This window comes from Pteronotus mesoamericanus, unplaced genomic scaffold, assembly GCF_021234165.1.
Source record: "Pteronotus mesoamericanus isolate MK-2021 breed Mesoamerican mustached bat unplaced genomic scaffold, CSHL_Meso_final contig_214, whole genome shotgun sequence".
In the NCBI taxonomy this organism is placed as follows: Eukaryota; Metazoa; Chordata; class Mammalia; order Chiroptera; family Mormoopidae; genus Pteronotus; species Pteronotus mesoamericanus.
In genome coordinates this window covers 438598-454755 of record NW_026555089.1, presented here as the reverse complement: position 1 = coordinate 454755, position 16158 = coordinate 438598, and the positions used below count along the sequence as shown (strand labels likewise).

The following is a 16158-nucleotide window of genomic DNA, read 5'->3' as shown; positions in this document are numbered from 1 at the left end:
ACGCTCCCCACTGGCTCTGGGGGAGGGGAAGGCGGCCAGAGGTGGGCCCTCGGCTCCCCCCGCCACCGATATGGGGGTCAGGGGCCTGCGAGGCGGCAGGAGGCAGGGCAGTCAGTGGGACTGCGGGACAGACGGGGTCAGGCCAGGGGCCAGAAAAGAGAAGGCAGAGTCTGGCCGGGCCTGGCCCGCGTCTGGGTCGGCCACTGGTCGGACAGCCAGCTTCGCCCCCTAAGACTCGGCCGTGCGGCCGCCCTTCCCCCCGGGAGCCTTGTGGCCTGCCCCACGAGGGCGGGCACCTTCCCCGGGGAGATTCCTGCAGGCCGTGCCCTCACGGGGGCCGCTGCCTAAAGCACGGTGTCGCCGGGAAGCTGAGCCCCCTGTCCCTGGCCTTCCGCTGCAGGTCCCCCGGGGAACCGGGGCAGAGGCGGGTGCCGGCAGGAAGCGGCAAGGCCAGAGCCTGGGGCCGGGGTCTGCTTCCTCGGGCTGCGGTAGCGAAGCTCCCCAACGGAGGGACTTAAAGCAGCCCAGGCGGGCGTCTCTGTTGTGAGGTCAGAAGGCCACCAAGTTGCGGGGGCAGGGGGGTGGCAGGGAGCAAGGCCAGGGCCCTCAGAGCAGGAGGAGGGGTCTGGCCGGGCCTCTCCCCATCATGCAGAGGGCCAGTCTCCCTGGGACTCTTCACGCCGCATCCTCTGCCTTGTCCTTCTCCAGGCCCCCACATCCCCTTTTCCTAGGGACGCTGTCACAGTGGGTTAGGGGCCCGCCTTCCCCAGTGTGACCTCATCTGAACTAACGTAATCTGCAATCGCCCTGTTTCCAAATAAGGTCGCGTTCTGAGGTGCGAGAGGTTAGGGCTGCCAATGCATCTTTTCGTCGGGGGAGGGGCACAATTCCATCTCTGACACCCAGCCCTCCTGGTCCCCACCCCTGGTGTGACTCTTCTCCCCGGGGAAGAAGGGGGGGGGAGGAGGAGGAGAGACAGAGGTGGGCGTAGGACAGGTAGCTTCCGTCTCTGGCCGGAGCTCCCTGGTGACTGTGCTTGCCCCTATCTAATTAGCAAGGGCCCCGTCGAAGGGGCCACCCTGAGGGGGAGGTGGGGCAGAGGCTGCGGACCAGGCTGTTCTACCACCTGGCGCTTGCCAGTCACCAGGTGCATGGAGAGCGTGGCAGGCGCCAACACAGGAATGAGGCGGGAGGGCCCCGGGCGCCTGGAGCAGAGCCATAGCCTCTTAGGAAATGAGCCACGATTCTCTGAGATGCAAGCTTTGGCTTGTCCCTGGGCCCCACCTCAGGCCGCACACAGGCCACGGGACCGCACACGCCCGTGCGGTCCGAGCTGCCCCTGGCAGGCTGCATGACGTGATGCACCAGAGGGGCGTGCCCAGCGGCATCACCGCCAAGGGGATGGGGGTTGGCCGCGAGCACAGGGAAGCTGCGTGACCAGGTGGGGCGCCCTCCTGCCACGTCCAGTCATACCTCCCTGCTTCCCCACTGTCACGCTACACCTGTGACCTCCTGAAGCTTCTCATGACACATCTGGAAACATTCTCATCACACTCATAAAGCAACTGAGTCACAGGGACGTTAAGCAGGTTGTCCCAGCCACCGGCCAGTCAGGGGAAGAGCTGGGATCCGAACCCGAGACTACCGAGGGGACGCGGGATTGCCGGCACACGGGGGGCGCGAAGGAAGAAGCCTGGGACCTGGGGGGTTCCTAGGACGAGCAGGTCTGTGGCTACAGCACGTGGGAAATCACGGCAGCCCCGTGCCAGCGGCGGGTGTTCCACGGGGACGGTGGTTCCGGGCACTGTACCAGGGAGGGGTGCCCCCTGCGCGGGGCCGGCGGAAGGCACAGTGACCACGGGCTGGGGAGGGGCAGGTCCCCCCTGGTCTTCACGTTCTTCCTTCCCGACACATCACGTGAAATGGATTCCCTCCTCTCCTTGATCACCCCTCACTCTTTTATTGTACGTGGTCGCTGGCGGCGCCCTTTGCAGTTTCCGCCAGGAGCTTCGCGGGCATGAAGACATGAAGGGACAGGGGAGGTGCCCGCACACCCTGGCTGTCGCGTGTGACCCTTGGGCTGGGCCCATGGGGGAGAAGGGAGCGGAATTTCAAGCATATAAAGGGTGGTCGCACCAGGGTGGATATGTAGGTAAGGGAAGAATGGCGTTTGTTAGAGCCAAGCAGCAAGACCGGGTGGACTAACTTCCTTTCTAGGAATCCCCTCCTTCGAAGGCGGCCTCCGCCCCCCACTCTACAAGCTGCCGGCCTCTCCTGCAGCCGGGTCCAGGCAGCGGACCCAGGTTTCCCCGGTCGCCCGGCTGCCCAGAATCCCCTGCAGCAAGTGTGCAGCCCTGCTCCGGTGCGGGTTCCCAGCCTTGTATCGGGGGCACTGGTGCGGTGGCAGCTGTGACGGCTCACCGTCCCACTTCTGCGGCTCACGTGCTGGTAGGAAGGGCTCAGCTGCCACTGGCAGAGGCTCTACATTTCCCACACGTGCAGAAGTCTGGAGGAAGGCAGCCCTGTGAAGGCACCCCCGTCCCAAGCTCTGCCTTTTGGGCCTGAGGCTCCAGGCCCCGAGCCCCTGCAGGAGGTTCTTTTCCGGAAGGAGGCCTCCCGGGCGCACCTCTTGTGCACCGCGCTGGTGGAGCCGCGTCCCCGACCTCCCGCCGCTGCAGGGAGCCAGGATTGAAAGGCTTCGTTTGCTGGTCTCTTCTGTGCGGGACGGCAGGACTCCGAGGCTCAGGAGCAGCGCCCGGACTCTGTTCTCCGTCTGTCCGACTCTCCCGACCGTGCCGGGAGCCCCCAATGTGCGTCCCTAATAAAGTGCTTTCCCCGCGCACCGTTCTCTTGTTGGCAACCGAGAGCCCCGGCGGATTGACACCCGACCCTTTCGGGGCCCGGAGAGAAGGCGAGGTGACAGGAGGGGACCCGGAGGCGAGGGGAGAGCAGGAGGAGCTCCTCTGAAGGTGGGGATCGGGCGTTGCTTCCCGGTGGCGCGAGGGGCCAGCCAGGACGTGGGGGACAGTCCGAGGACCGCGGGACGACCTGGGGCCAGAGGTTGGTCCCAGCGCGCGCGGGTAAAGCCGAGCGCCGGCTCCACGCGCGGTGGGCGGGGCGGTGGCGCCGCCGGGACTACGTTTCCCAGCAGGCGGCGCGCGCGCGTCACTTCCGGCAGCGCCCGCGGCGCGCGTGTGGGAGTGTGCGAGCGAGTGTTTACTTCCGGCCTCCGCCGCCGCCGCGGGCTGAGGGCCGAGCGTGTCGGGCGGCGGGCGCGGCGGGTCCCGCGCAGCCATGGACTGGCTCATGGGGTGAGTCGGCCGGCCCGGCGGCCGGGTGGGGGCGCCGGGGCCGCGGGAGGCGCGGCGGGGCGCGCCGCGGGCAGCACCGGTCAAGGGCATCCGGTGCGGGCGGCGCGGGCTGGGCCGGCGAGGGGCGTCTCCGCGGGGACGGGGAGCAGGGCGCGAGGTGGGGGCGCGGGGCCAGCGCCCGCTGCGGGCGGCGGCGCGACGCGGGGCTGTCGGGACCCGGAGCGGGGCTGCACCTGGCCCGGAGGGGACCGGTGCCCGCGCTGCCCCGCCGCGCCCCGGCAGCTGAGCCGGGTCAGGCCGGCCGCACCTCGCGGCGGGGCGGCGGGCGCCCAGGGAGGTCGGACCGGGCGCTGCTCTCGCCGGTCGCCGCGGGGAACTTGCTTCTGGAGGAAATAATTTTGATACCGGCAAGAAACAGTTCCTTAAAAACGAGGAGAGCTCAGCAGAGCGGCCCAGCCTAACCTGGACGCCGGGCTTAGGGGAGCAGGGCGAGCGGGCGAGGTTGGGGGTGGGGAGGGTGCGGTGGGCGAGGCCCCGGCCGCTCCGTGGCCGGCGGATCCGGCCGCGGGGTGGGGTAGGAAGGAAGCGGCGGGCCGGGGCGGCGGGCTGGGCTTCCCTCCCGTTTGCTTTTGTGTTTAGTTGGAAACGAGAGAAACAAGACAAAACGTCACGCCGTCCTCAAAAAGTTGTAGGGTAGCGTGATATATTTTTTAGCCGTTTTGTGTTTGAGAACCAAGACGGGGAGGCACTTCCCACCTAGTCGCGGGGCCCTGCTGCGTCTTTCCCTGGCTCTGATTTTAATAGCCCCGCTCGGGAGTCAGGTTCCTTATTCAGGGGCCGGGGCTAGGAACGGGGTGGGGGGGCGTCGGGGGCGGGGAGCCGATGCTGTTCGCCTCAGGCGGGTGGCAGGGCTTGTCCGGATGCCCACGTCCTGGAAGGGACTGGAATGGTCTTTGTTTCCAGGAAGGGTGTGGGTAGACTAGGCGCGGGGTTAGACCCACCTTTGCCTGCAGGCGGTGTGGAGTCTAGGGAAGGGGGGACCCGGAACAACGGGCTTGAAGGATGAATTGAGAGGCTGGAGAGAAGTGGCAATAATGGCGGGGGTCACGGCGGCCTGTGGGGTGCTGGGGCCCAGCCACAGGGCGGTGGCTCATCTGGCTTCTCGGAGGCAGCACTGCCGTTTGGGTCCCAGCCCTGGGCTGCAGGTGGTCCCTCACGGCTCCAGACCCCGTCTCTCCAGGCCTTTTGTGAAACGGAAGTGGCAGTACTTGCCGTGTGACATGGGGGAAGGAGAAACTGAGGAGACCGAAGCACTTGCAGTGTTTGGGGTTGTGGTGCCATTGGGTTGGGTGTCGTCCCTACCAGAGGCGTTTTGCAGGAGGCCTTGGAGGGCGAGCAGCTGTGTTTGCTTTGCTCTGAGTTGTAGACACTCGTGTTCTGCAGCTGTCGGGACTGCGCTGGAGGCGACCGGCCTCCCTGGGAGCCCGTCCCAGCCCTGGTGGTGGATGCCCGTGGGGCGGTGGGTGGCATTAGCAGGGCTGTGTGTAGGCCGCTGATCCGCCAGGTGCTGGGGAAGTGGCTGCTGGTATTTTGTCTGTCCGTCTGAAGCAGGTGCTCGAGGGTGTGGACATAGCAGCGGTCAGTCTCTTGAACTGATTGAGGTCTGTGCTGTATGGACTCGACTGTCATCACTCCGAGTAGCCAGCGAGGCCTCTAAGGGGCTGGCCTGAGGCTGTCATCCGGGTAAGGCCAGCGAGCGCCTATCTCCTGGCCCCCTTGGGGGTCCTGGTCCAGGTGCGGGTGGGGCAGCAGCCGGGAAAGGGACGAGGCCTGGAGCTGTTGCGTCCGTGGGCTCCCAAGACAGGGAGGACCCTGGAGATGGCCAGAGAGAGCCGAGGAGGGCGTTGGGTTATCGCTGTGGACGTGGTTTTAAATTCAGTGGACTGTACGTTGGACGTTGTGAATCACCAGTCTTTAGTAGCCCTTTACCTGCAACATCCCCCTCTGCCCCTTAAAACAAAGGTGATGTAACTTCAGTTGTCCACTACTCGTCTTCGAGAGCTCACTCTCAGTGCAGCATCACAAGATGCTAGTTCTGGGAGGGCCCAGGGTCCCCCCGTCCTTCCCCGCCTTTGCCGAGCAGTTCCTGGGACACGGGGAGACACTGGTGTTGCACTTAGCCTCCGGGTGTGTGAGCAGGCCCCCTCCCCCACCCCCCGTCTTCCACGCTGGCCCACTGCTCACACAGCCCGGCCCCTCCACCCTGGTGAGGACAGCCACCGGTGGCCTGTGGAGGGGCCTGTGCCCGTGGACGCCTGCGGCATGCTCCGCGCCGGCGCTTGAGCGGGCCGGCAACCCTGTAACGGCTTCAGCCTGGGGGAATTCAGGAAATGTGTTGATTTCTTGCTGCTTCTTGTATTTTGATTAATTTACACCATTCCATGTCAGCCAGGCAGTTTGGTTATCAATCAGGTAGTTTGGAATATAGTTCTCTTTTTATGTTTTAAGCGTCATTCCTTTTTTCTAAGAAACAGTTTCTTTGCATCGTTTCACCTCAGGTGACGGAGAATGGACTCAAACTGTAGTAGCAGTAGTGCTCCCTTCGGGGACCACTGTCGTACCAGAAAGGCTTTTGCCTCAGCGGCTTTGCTGAGTAATGGGGCGGCCCTGTCTTCAGCTCTCCTGGCTGCGGTGGAGGAAAGGGAGGTCCCGCAGGAAGCCTGCTGGGAAGCCAGGGACGGAGCCAGCGCGTCGGGACCTGCTGCCGGAGCCTCGGGCAGGGACTGGGAGGAGCGCTTCCCGATGTGTGGCTTGCGTGCGCCCGTCCCCCTCTGCACTTCCTGTGCTGGCTGGGAGCTGGCTGTGCAGGAGGTGCGCAGCCGTTCCTTTGCGGAGGGTCACCGCTGCCGGTGTAGCCTGCCTCTCCGGCCCTTGGCTGTCTCTGTCCGGGTGGCTAATGGCGAGGCGGCCGCTGGGCTGCTGGGAAGGAAGCCAGCCCCGGAAGGGAAGCTGCGGGTGCCGGTGGTTTGGGGGAGACTTTTGTCTCACCCGTGACTGGCAACCACGGGCATTTGAGAGCAGAGGAGGAAAGTGCTGTTTAAATCTTACCCACAGAAAGCATAGTCCAGAAGCTTCCAAGCATCTGGTGATGCCAAAGAGGAAACGTGCCTTCTCTCCCAGCTGGTGGGAGCGCACCTGCACCCTCCACTGGCCCTGTGCGGGGCCCGCAGGGCACCCTTTGCAGGCACATGCCCGCCTGGACCTGTGGCCGGGGGCAGCAGGTGCACCCCGGGAGCCCCTCCCCGCTTCCGGGGCTGTGGACACCTTGACACAGCGGCACCCCCCCCACCCCCCGTGGCAGGCGAGCGAGGCATGGGGCAGAGCTCCCTGGCCCTGGCAGGATCTCACTGAGTGCGCGCCCCAGCAGCTCTGGGCCAGCTGGCCCGGCCTCACTGACCAGCGGCAAGGTCCCCAGCCTGTCTGGCTCTGCCTTTGGGACCCTGTGCCCGGTGGGGCCTGCGTCCAGCTCCTGCAGAGGCCCAGGCAGTGGTGACTGCCTCTGCCCCTGCCCCGTGGGCCACCGGCCGGCGTGGGCGTGGCCAGAGGCTGAGTCTGATCCGGGAGACTCAGACTGGGCTCGCCCAGCCTGGCTGAGGTGTAATTTACATACCATGAAGTTTACTTGTTTAAGCGTACAATTAAGTAATTTTCAGTGAAATTACAGAGTTGTGTAACCATCGCCACAGTCTAATTTGAGAACATTGCCGTCACCCCAGAAGAAGCCTGCTGCCCTGCGCCACGCCACCGCCGATTTTGTCTCTGTCCCTGTAGGTGTGCGTATTCTGGGCGTCTTGTGTGAAGGGAGCCCAGCGCGTGGGCCCTGTGGCTGGGCCGCTAGTGTCACGCTGGGAAGCGCGGCCGCGGTGCTGCGTGTGGCAGCTGCTCGTCCTGTGCCGCCAGACGATGGTCTGGCGTACGAGGTGTGTGGGCTTTGCTTCTCTGGGGCTGTCTGGACTGTCCCGGCCGCCCCCACGGAGCGCCGTGGTCCTGGCCCCGTGCTACCGTTCCTGCTTCCTCGGGCCGGTGATGGAGGCGGGAACTCGGCCGGGAGCGCGGACGGAGGATGGCACGGGGCTGGGGCGGGAGGCCAGGCTGTGGGGCGCACGGGGCCCTTCCAGGCGCAAAGCACGGAGGCCTGAACACCGAAATGGTCCTGCGGTGATTTGGGAAACACTTCCAGGAACAGCGGCTTCCCACGAGGGCTCTGCCCAGGCGACCTTCGACCCGTCTGCCAGGGAGCCGCCTGTGGCTGGTGCTTCGCTCAGACCCCCACAGAGAGCAGGGTGGCCCGGAGCCCTGCGGAGGGCCAGCGCCTGTGCCTGGGCGCCCTCGGCCACACCTCCCGAGTCATGGGCCTGCTGCCGGAGTGTCTGTTGGGAGCCCTTTGCACCGCGTCCCTGAGCTGTGCTGCCGGCAGGAGGCAGGCGGAACGGGGAGCCCAGGCTGTGAGGGCCAGCGCTGGCTTGCCGAGGCCTCTCCTCAGGGTCTTGGACAGGCCGGGCCGCAGAGGGGTGGGAGCCGGCATGGCTTGGGAGGGCGCCCATGGTGTGCGAGGGTGTCGCCAGCTCTGGGGCCCCTTCAGGGGCAGTGAGGCCTCTGCCCTGGTCGTCCAGCTCAAGGGGGTGCGCGCAGAGGCGGCGGTCAGTGCCCCCTGTGCCAGCATTTCCTGCGCTGTCCCTGCCGTGGCCCTGGCAACAGGCACGCCCCGCGTGCTGGGCTCCGCCCTGGACGGGCCTGGGTGGCGCGTGCGGGAGGCCGAGCCCGGGCTCGGTCCCGGGGTTGGGCCTGTCGGCACTGGGAGCCCATCGCGAGCTGGTGCTGGTCCCCGACAGTGTCGGCCCTGGTGGGTGCGGAGGTGGCGCGGGCTGTGCTCTCTGACGGGCGGGAGCCCCTCGGGCCTCTGTCTTCACAGTGTTTGTTTCTCGTTCCCACAGGGCTCTGGCCGGGCCCACCCCGCCCCTGCAGCGGGTCTCCAGGCCCCCTTGGACAGGGCCTGGGGCCACGGATGTGGGAGCGATGGGTTCCTGAGGGCTAAGTGTGGGTGTGTGAAGAGGTGAAGAGCGGAGGCGGTGCGCCACGTGGGACCTCGGCCACGTGTGGCCTGTGCTGCTCTGGGGGGCGGGGGGTGTGGCTCCGGGCCGTGGCCGCCCCCTGAGCTGCCACCTGACGCTGTCCTTGCCTTCCCGCCGGCGTGCGCACGTTGGGCCTGCGTGCCAGGTGGCTGCCCCTGCTGTTGCCGCCTGCAGCTGGCGTGCACAAGGCCGGGCGTGACGGGGCAGTTACTGCTCACGCCCTCACGTTTGGCGCGTGGCTGCCGTGTTGGGCGGCCGCGGGGGCCCGTTTGGCGCTGTTCGTGGAGCATCTCTGCGGGGGTGCGGGTGGGGGCTCGCCGTCCTCCCTCCCACCTTTGCGGCGGGCAGCCCTGGAGCCCCCTGCAGGAGCGTCCTGGAGCGTCCCGGAGCCCCATTGTCCGGGGGTTTGGCCTGCGTGACCTGTGCCCACTGAAGTGCCCAGCCCCACTGTTCCCAGCTTGTGGAAGGCCCACCAGGGCCAGGTGGGCCTGGTGGTGAGCTCGGGCGTGGCTTGTCTGTGTCAGCTCTGATGTCGTGTGGCCCTGGCCCCGGCCCCGTCTGCTGCTTGCGAGGAGCTGCTTTGCGGGCTTTCTCCTTGTGTGCCTCGCATCCCTGGGCCGTAGTGTGTTCTTCGGGGCCACGAGCAGCGAGGCAGCTTGTCATAAATGGTGCCGTGGAGTGGAGTGTGAGCCAGAGCATCCGTGACCGCCGGCACGCAAGGCCCACTGCATGTGGGGTGCGGCCTCTGCCTGCGCTGCCGGGGAGCAGGACGCACAGCATGGGCGTGGCGCTGCAGGGGAGCGGCAGACCGGCTCCCGGCCGGGGCTCTGAGCAGGTGCTCTTGGAGCTGAGACCTGGAGTGGGGAGGGGCCTCACCCCTGGATGTGTCCGTGGAGTTGGCTGGTTGCATTCTGGAAAGAAACGTGTCCTCCACATTGCGTGGCGGAAGGGGGCACCAGGGTTTGCCACACATGGCTGTGCTCACAGAACATTCATCGGCACTGGGGGCGGTGGAGGCGCCGGGCTTGGCCAGCTGCCCCCAGCGGCCAGGCAGCTCTGCAGTTTGCCTGCCGTCGTTTCTTTCCCAGAAGTCTGGCCTTTCATTTCTAATACACATAATAAATTGTCCATAAAATGACGTTTGTAGGGGCCTGGGCAAAGCCTGTCCTCGGGCCTGGAGCCTGGGCAGGGCAGCGCGTCCTGGCTGCTTGGGTCACGGCCACAGGGCCAGTCCAGAGCTGGTTGCAGGCTGCATGACCACGTCAGGGCCCGACTGTGCTGGGCTCCCTGAGGCTGGGGCGCGGGCACATGGCCTTATCTTTAGCTCCGATGTTCCCCGCACCACCAGAGAGCTCACCGTGCCACACTCTTGATTAAAACGCCCTTTGGACCCCCATGCCTGGGATGAAGCCCACATCTTCCCCATCCTTCCGGCCCCACCCGCCCCGGTGCCACCTGTGGCTCTGCAGCCAGGCCTGCCCTCCGACGTGTGTGCTTGCCGTCCCCTCGGCCCGGGAGCCCCTCTGCTCACCAGACTCCTGGCGGCTTCACTGGCACGGCCCCTTAGAGCGTTGGGACTCCAGCCTCAGGACCCAGACACAGAGGGAGTGAGGGTGGCACTCCTGGTCACATGGGTGTGAGAAAGAAAAACCCGGAACACAGTTCTGCTTGTAGTAGTGTCAAAGCGATAGGACACTCGGAAACACGCTTCACCAGGGAGAGGGGAGAGCTGTGCCCAGGGCGCTCTGCGTGCAGATGGGAGAAGGGGGACGGCGCAGGCACACGCAGAGGCTCCGCCCCCGCCCTGGGCCCGGAGGGGGTGTGGTCAGCACACGGGTTGGCGCGGCCTTGTCAAAGCCCCATGCGTTCCCCAGGGACACAGCCGACAGCCCTCACACTTGCGTGGGGCCACAGCAGACCCCGCAGCCATCCTGATGTCGGAAGAGCGAGGAAGCCGGAGGCGTCTCGCTGCTTGGTGTCGAGCTGTAGTACCCACTGCAGCAATCGAAACAGCGCAGCAGCGGCGTGAAAACAGACTCACGGTGCCGCGGGGCAGAGCAGACAGCCCGCAAGTCCTGCCCTGCCCGCGGGGTCGGTCTGGTTAGGACCGGGAGCCAGGACTGGCTGAGGGGCCGCCGTCTCAGCGACTGGTGTCGGACAGTCGGACAGGCGCGGCCGAGGGGTGGGACTGGACCGCTGTCCTGTCCTGGTCGCCGAGTGAACTTGGAAAGGGGTGAAGCCTTGGATGGAAGACTCAAAACCACACGCTGTCCAGAAGAAGACAGGCACTGAGCTCCTCAGCGTTGGTCCTGGCAGATTTTTGGATACGACACCCAAAGCCCAGGCAATGGAAGCAAAAATAAACCCACGGGACAACATCAAACTATAACCTCCTGCACAGCAGAGACACAGCGCAGTGAGAAGGTGGCCCAGGGGACGGGGGAAACGTTTGCAAAGCTCACGCCTGACGAAGGGCCGACACACAGACGGCGCAGGGGGCTCGGCCGGGCAGAGGGCTGCAGCAGGCGGCTTCCTGGGGGCGGCGCGCGGGCCGCTGCGGGCGCACGGGCAGGTGCGGACACCACGGGTCACCAGGGGAGTGCAGTGTGAAGCCTCAAAGAAGCATTGCCCCCGCCCTTCAGGATGGCTGTCCTCGACAAGATGGTGGGCAGCGAGGGCTGGTGAGGATGCGGAGAAGGGGGCCCGCGGGCCGGCGGGTGGGATTGCACGTGGGCGCAGCCACTGTGGGGAGCAGCGTGGGGGGTCCTCACAGAGTTAAAATCGGGCTGCCTTATGGTCTAGCAGTGTCCCACTCCTGGGTCTGTACCCGAACGAAGTCGTCTTGAAGAGGTGTCTGCGCTGCTGAAGCGTGATTTCCAAGTGGGTGCGTGCGCACAATGGAAGACTATTCAGCCCCCCAAAACAAGGAGATCCCGTCATTGGCGACAGCACAGATGGACCTGGAGCACATCATGTAGATGAAGTAAGTCAGAGAAAGACAAACGCTCTCTGGTCTTCCTGACACGTGGAATCCGAAACAAGAAAGGCACATTTGAAGGAACACAGCAGACGGGGGGCCGCCAGGGGCTGGGGTGGGGAAGTGGGAGAATTTGTAAAAGGGTACAGTTTCAGGTAGAAAGCTCCTGCTCTCCTGGGGTTCGGGGACAACCCACCCAGCTGCCCTGAGCTCGTGCAGGGGGAGGGCTCGCTCTCCTCAGCACTCCGCCTAGCTGTCCCCTGGCTGTACGCGCCGGCCAGCACAGAGGCCTGAGCACCGTGGGTCGCGGGACACGCGTGGTCACGGGGACCTCAGCACACTTCGGCAGGCCAGCACCAACCAGGGCGCGCTCCCGGCCAGAGTGGAATCCAGCCCGAAATCTGCGCCCGGACAGGCTGTGTCCCTATGGAAGCCCCTGTGTTTAGGAATTAGGAGACACACTTCTGAGTAACCAGTGGCACAAAGAAGGATCCATAGTGGAAATTAGAGATTTTCAGCTGGAAGAGGACAAAACCACCACCTTGTGGGACGCAGCAGGCCCGAGTGTAACTTGGCGCAGACGTCAGAGCAGAGGGCCCGAGTCCTGCCTCACAGACACACAAACTGGAGGGGGGAGGGCGGGGGGCGGGCGGGAGCAGAGCCGGTGAAACGGAGCCAGTCTTTGCGTCGTCAGGGCCGGAGCTTGAGTCTTGAAGGTAGAAATAGAGGAAATGAGGAAAGAGGAGGCACAAGTAGGCGCTCTTTGTAACAACCATGCTGGGTCAACGGGGGAGGGGGCGGGGGTGGGGTGTTTTGAGGGCGTTTGCTGAAGCCGGGGACAGTGACACAAGGAGGGCTTAGGACAGATGCAGCCGGGCAGCAGGAGAGAGCCTGGCACTGCTCTGGCTCAGTGGGCAGTCAGAGAAGAGGGCCTCGGGGATGGGCGGGGCGCCCGGGGCGAGGCACCGCTGCCCGCTGCTCCCACCTGTGAGTCTCGTGGGGCCTCAGGGCGCAGGGGGCGCGCACTGGCGCCTCCTCAGCCCACGCCTCACTCCACGCGCAGAGCAGCGGTGCCAGGTGGGACGCAGGTGCGGGCAAGCGCTTCCAGAGTGGCGCTGGTCAGCCGTGCGCCGGACGAGGCCGGAGGGCCGGGCAGTCGGGTCGTGGGGAACAGTGTTGCGTGCTGTTAATGTCTGTACATCGATGACATGTCGAAGGGACATTTTGGGTGAGACAGAAGAGATTATTAAGATTAATTTTCCCTGTTTGCTCTTACTTTTTCAATCTGTCTAATGGAACACCTAAAACGACACTTGGCTCACAGGCGGGCTGCGCGGTGTGTCTCTTGCCCAGCGGTGTCGAAAAGCTGCATCGGAAGTGCCATTCCTGGTCCTTGGCTTAAGAAGTTTTCTTCTGCGGGGCCCGGAGTCTCATCATGAAGAAAGACAGACGACTCGTTTCACGTGAAAACGAGGAGGCTCTGTCCGGCAGGAAGGAGTCGGAGTGGAGGGCTGGGCGGGGGCGGCACGGCACTCCCTGTAGGCACAGAGCCCGGCCCCGGTGGGCGGTGAGGACGTGGGCACCAGTGCCACAGAGAGCGAGCGGAGCGCCCGGGGCTTCGCCTCCGAGGGGCGCGCCTGGCCCCAGCCGGAGGTGGGAGCTCCTGGGGGGCGCAGGGCCCCGCCTCAGGACCACGCCTCACACCCCCCCACGCCTCGCTGTCTGTCCCGTGACCGAGTGCTGTGTGCAGGCTTCCCTCGTGGCCCTTCACGTGGCCTGTGCCTCGTGGCCGCCATCCCTGGGCTGGAGCCTCCTGCCTGCTACGCGCGCTCTTTCCTGAGCTGTGGGAAATGCCACACGTTCTGGGACGTGACCTGGACTGTGCTGGGCGTGGGCCTGTGAGGTGTGTGCCCGTGCACGTGTGGTTTGCATGCTGTGTGTGTGGTGTTTGCACATGGTGCGTGCACGTGGGCATATAGTGCACGTGTTGGCATACATGCAGCGGCATGCACATACGGTGTGCATGCACGTGGTGTGTCGTGTGCATGTGTCATGCATGTGTGCACGTGTGTTTGCGGGTACCGCGTGGTGTGTGCATGTGGTTCAACGCATATCGCGTGTGTGGCGTGTGTGTGCGCAACAGAAATCAAAAGCCATGGGACACGGGCTGTGCTCCACCTCTCCAGTGCTGCGCCATCTCCGTCAAAAACAGAGGGCTGGCCCAACATCGTCTTATGGGCAGCCCGCACAAGGCGCCCAGTGTGCAGGGGGTGAGCTGCAGTGGTGGAGCGTGTTGGAAGTTGTGCAAAGGTGGGAGGGCCCTGCCTGGCATGACTTGGTAGATCAGGTGCTGGCCTGCAAACTAGAGGGTCGCCGGTTCAAATCCCAGACAGGGCACAGGCCTGGTTGCGGTCCAGGTCCCCAGCAGGGGGCGCACGAGAGGCAACCACATGTTGATGTTTCTCTTACTCTGTCTCCGTTTCTCTTTTTTAAAAAATAAAATAAAGTCTTTTTAAAAAATAAATTAAAAGGTGGGAGAAGAAGCATAGGTGCAGGGAGGCCCCACGCAGGGGGTCTTAGCCCGGCTCGCCAGCCCTGGGTGGTTTCCGACGGGGGCTGTGCTGTGGAGGAGGGGCGGACAGAGGGCCGGGGCCTGTCCTGGGAGTGGGGCGTCCTCGCAGGGCCTGCGCCGCACCATGGGCTGTGCGCGGACCAGTCTGTGCCTGTGGTGTGTGGGCCGTGGGCCTGCCGTGGGTGGCGGCGGCAGCTCCTGGGAGGAGCACGGAGCCGACCACCTGTGCCGTGGAGCGGCCAGGGTGGGGCGGACACTGGGCCCCCACGGTGCAGTCAGGATGGCTGGGACCCCAGGTGCTCTGGGCGCCCGGGCGGGGCTGGTTGCCTCCTCCCTGGTGTTGCTGTCTGGGGCGGGGGTAGGGGGCAGTGCAGTAGGATGGGGGGTCCTCCTGTGCCAGGGTAGCCTCCTGCCTGGCCTCGGTGCAGGTGGGCCCCTCTTCCCACTCCTACCCCATACCTGGGGCGTGGGTCCCCCATTCCCCGCTCTCTGGACCCCCGTCCTGGCCCAGCCACACTCCTGTCCTCCGACCCCCCCCCGCCCCACCCGCCGTCAGCCTCTCGCCCCTGCCTCCAGTGGGCCCAGCGCTCCTGCCTCTCACTTCCTCTGCCTCGGGGGTCCTGCAGTGATGAGGTCCTGCCAGTGAGTGAGAACCGAGATCCCTTTGAGGAAATGAGGCCCCCGCGTTGCTTGTGCATCTGTGATTCTCTGTCAAGAACATTAAGTCTAAGTGAGCGAGCGAAGGCTTCCGCAAACCAGGAAAGCTCTGTCTCACGTCCTTCCTCTGTGTGACCCGCTCCCGTGAGTGTCCAAGGTGCCCCAAGGGGCTGGTGCTCGGACGTTGGGCCCGCAGGTCAGGGCAGTGCCGGGCCAGGGCCTCCTGTTTTGTGCAGCGGCCGCAGCCGCCCTCCTCCCCCGGGCCCTGCTGAGGGGCAGCGGTTGGGCAGCAAGTGCCTCTCGCCTCTCCTCCAGGTGCCGAGCGGGGACAGGCGGGAGACGAGCGCAGGAAGGGGCTCGCGCTTGCGCTTCGGCCGGCGTCAGGCCGGCGTCCTCAGTGAGCCAGACCTTGGCTCGGTCCCCTCCACGTGCAGGAGCCCTTGGCTGGGGCGTGTCTCTGCAGGAGCTACTGCGACCTTGAGGGTGCCCCGGGCCATCCGCCGGCCCTTCTCCTCCCACCGTGGGCCGTGGGCTCATTTGAGGCCGGGTCTGCCCAGCTGGGACCCGCTCGCTCTCACACAGCCCCTGCCCCGCTCCCCGAGACTCCACCTGCACCCCCCCGCCCCCCGCCGTGGCAGGTCGGCAGCTCCGCTCAGCGAGCCCATGCCCCACGCCCTGCTGCAGGCCCCTGCCCCCCGAGGAGCCCCACCGTCCTGGGCAGTGGCGGCGGGGTCCCCGTTGGTGCTGCGCAGCTCCACCTCCCGGGCAGCCTGAGGCCACTGGGTCCCGGCCACACACAGGAGCCAGGGAGCCCCCGGCAGCCTGCTCCTGGGCCGTTGCTGTGGCATCCCGGCTGCCGCCCTGCCGCTCTTGGCCTCCACGTGGAGCCGAGCAGAGCGGAGCAGCCTCTGCAAGGGCACCGCGGCCCACAGCGCCCAGGAGGTCCCGCTGCCAGCCCCTCTCCCGTGCCCACCCCTGCCTGCACCCTCTGCCCAGGGCGCCGCCTCTGTGCTCTGGGGACTGGGCTCCTGCTGTCCTCTGTGCCTTCACTGGACTTGTCCCTTGGCATCTCCCAGGTCCCAGTACTGCTGTCCCCTCCCCAGAGAGAGCCCCTGACTTCCTACTCCCAGGAAGCACCTGCCCGCCGCCGGCCGCGCCTTTCCAGGGTTGTCTCCTTCCTCACGCTCACTTGCCTGGAGGCACCTGAGTTCCCAGCCCTCGGAGACGCTGTGTCCTGCAGGCGGGGACCAGGGCTGCGCACTGTGCTGGAAGCTGGCCGTGTGCCCGCCCCGGCGGAGGGCTGGGCATGTGTGGGCAGGTGCTGCTGAGCTGAGCCAGGCCCCCGCTGGCCCGTGGGTCCCTGCAGCCCTGCCCAGGCCTCGCCGTGGCACCTCGGCCTGCTCACCTCTTCGCTGCTGGGCGCACTGGTCTGCTCGCCAGGGCCTGGGTGCCCCCGGAGGTGCAGCGGACACGCCGCGGGGGCTTATTGTGACCAAGTCTCAGGGGACA

General features: G+C 65.8%; 2 protein-coding genes across 2 annotated transcripts in view; one reads left to right on the top strand and one right to left on the bottom strand.

Annotated features, from left to right (window-relative positions):
- TNNI2 (troponin I2, fast skeletal type) overlaps window positions 1–16158 on the bottom strand; it is a 210381-nt gene that overhangs the window by 160196 nt on the left and 34027 nt on the right. The gene's annotated exons all lie outside the window — the stretch shown is intronic.
- The window catches only part of MOB2 (MOB kinase activator 2), a 36189-nt gene continuing 23233 nt past the window's right edge, over window positions 3203–16158 (top strand). The window contains exon 1 of the mRNA XM_054570726.1: window positions 3203–3311. Within this exon, the coding sequence (XP_054426701.1) occupies window positions 3295–3311 (17 nt within the window). The 5' untranslated portion in view covers window positions 3203–3294. The remainder of the gene's footprint in view (window positions 3312–16158) is intronic.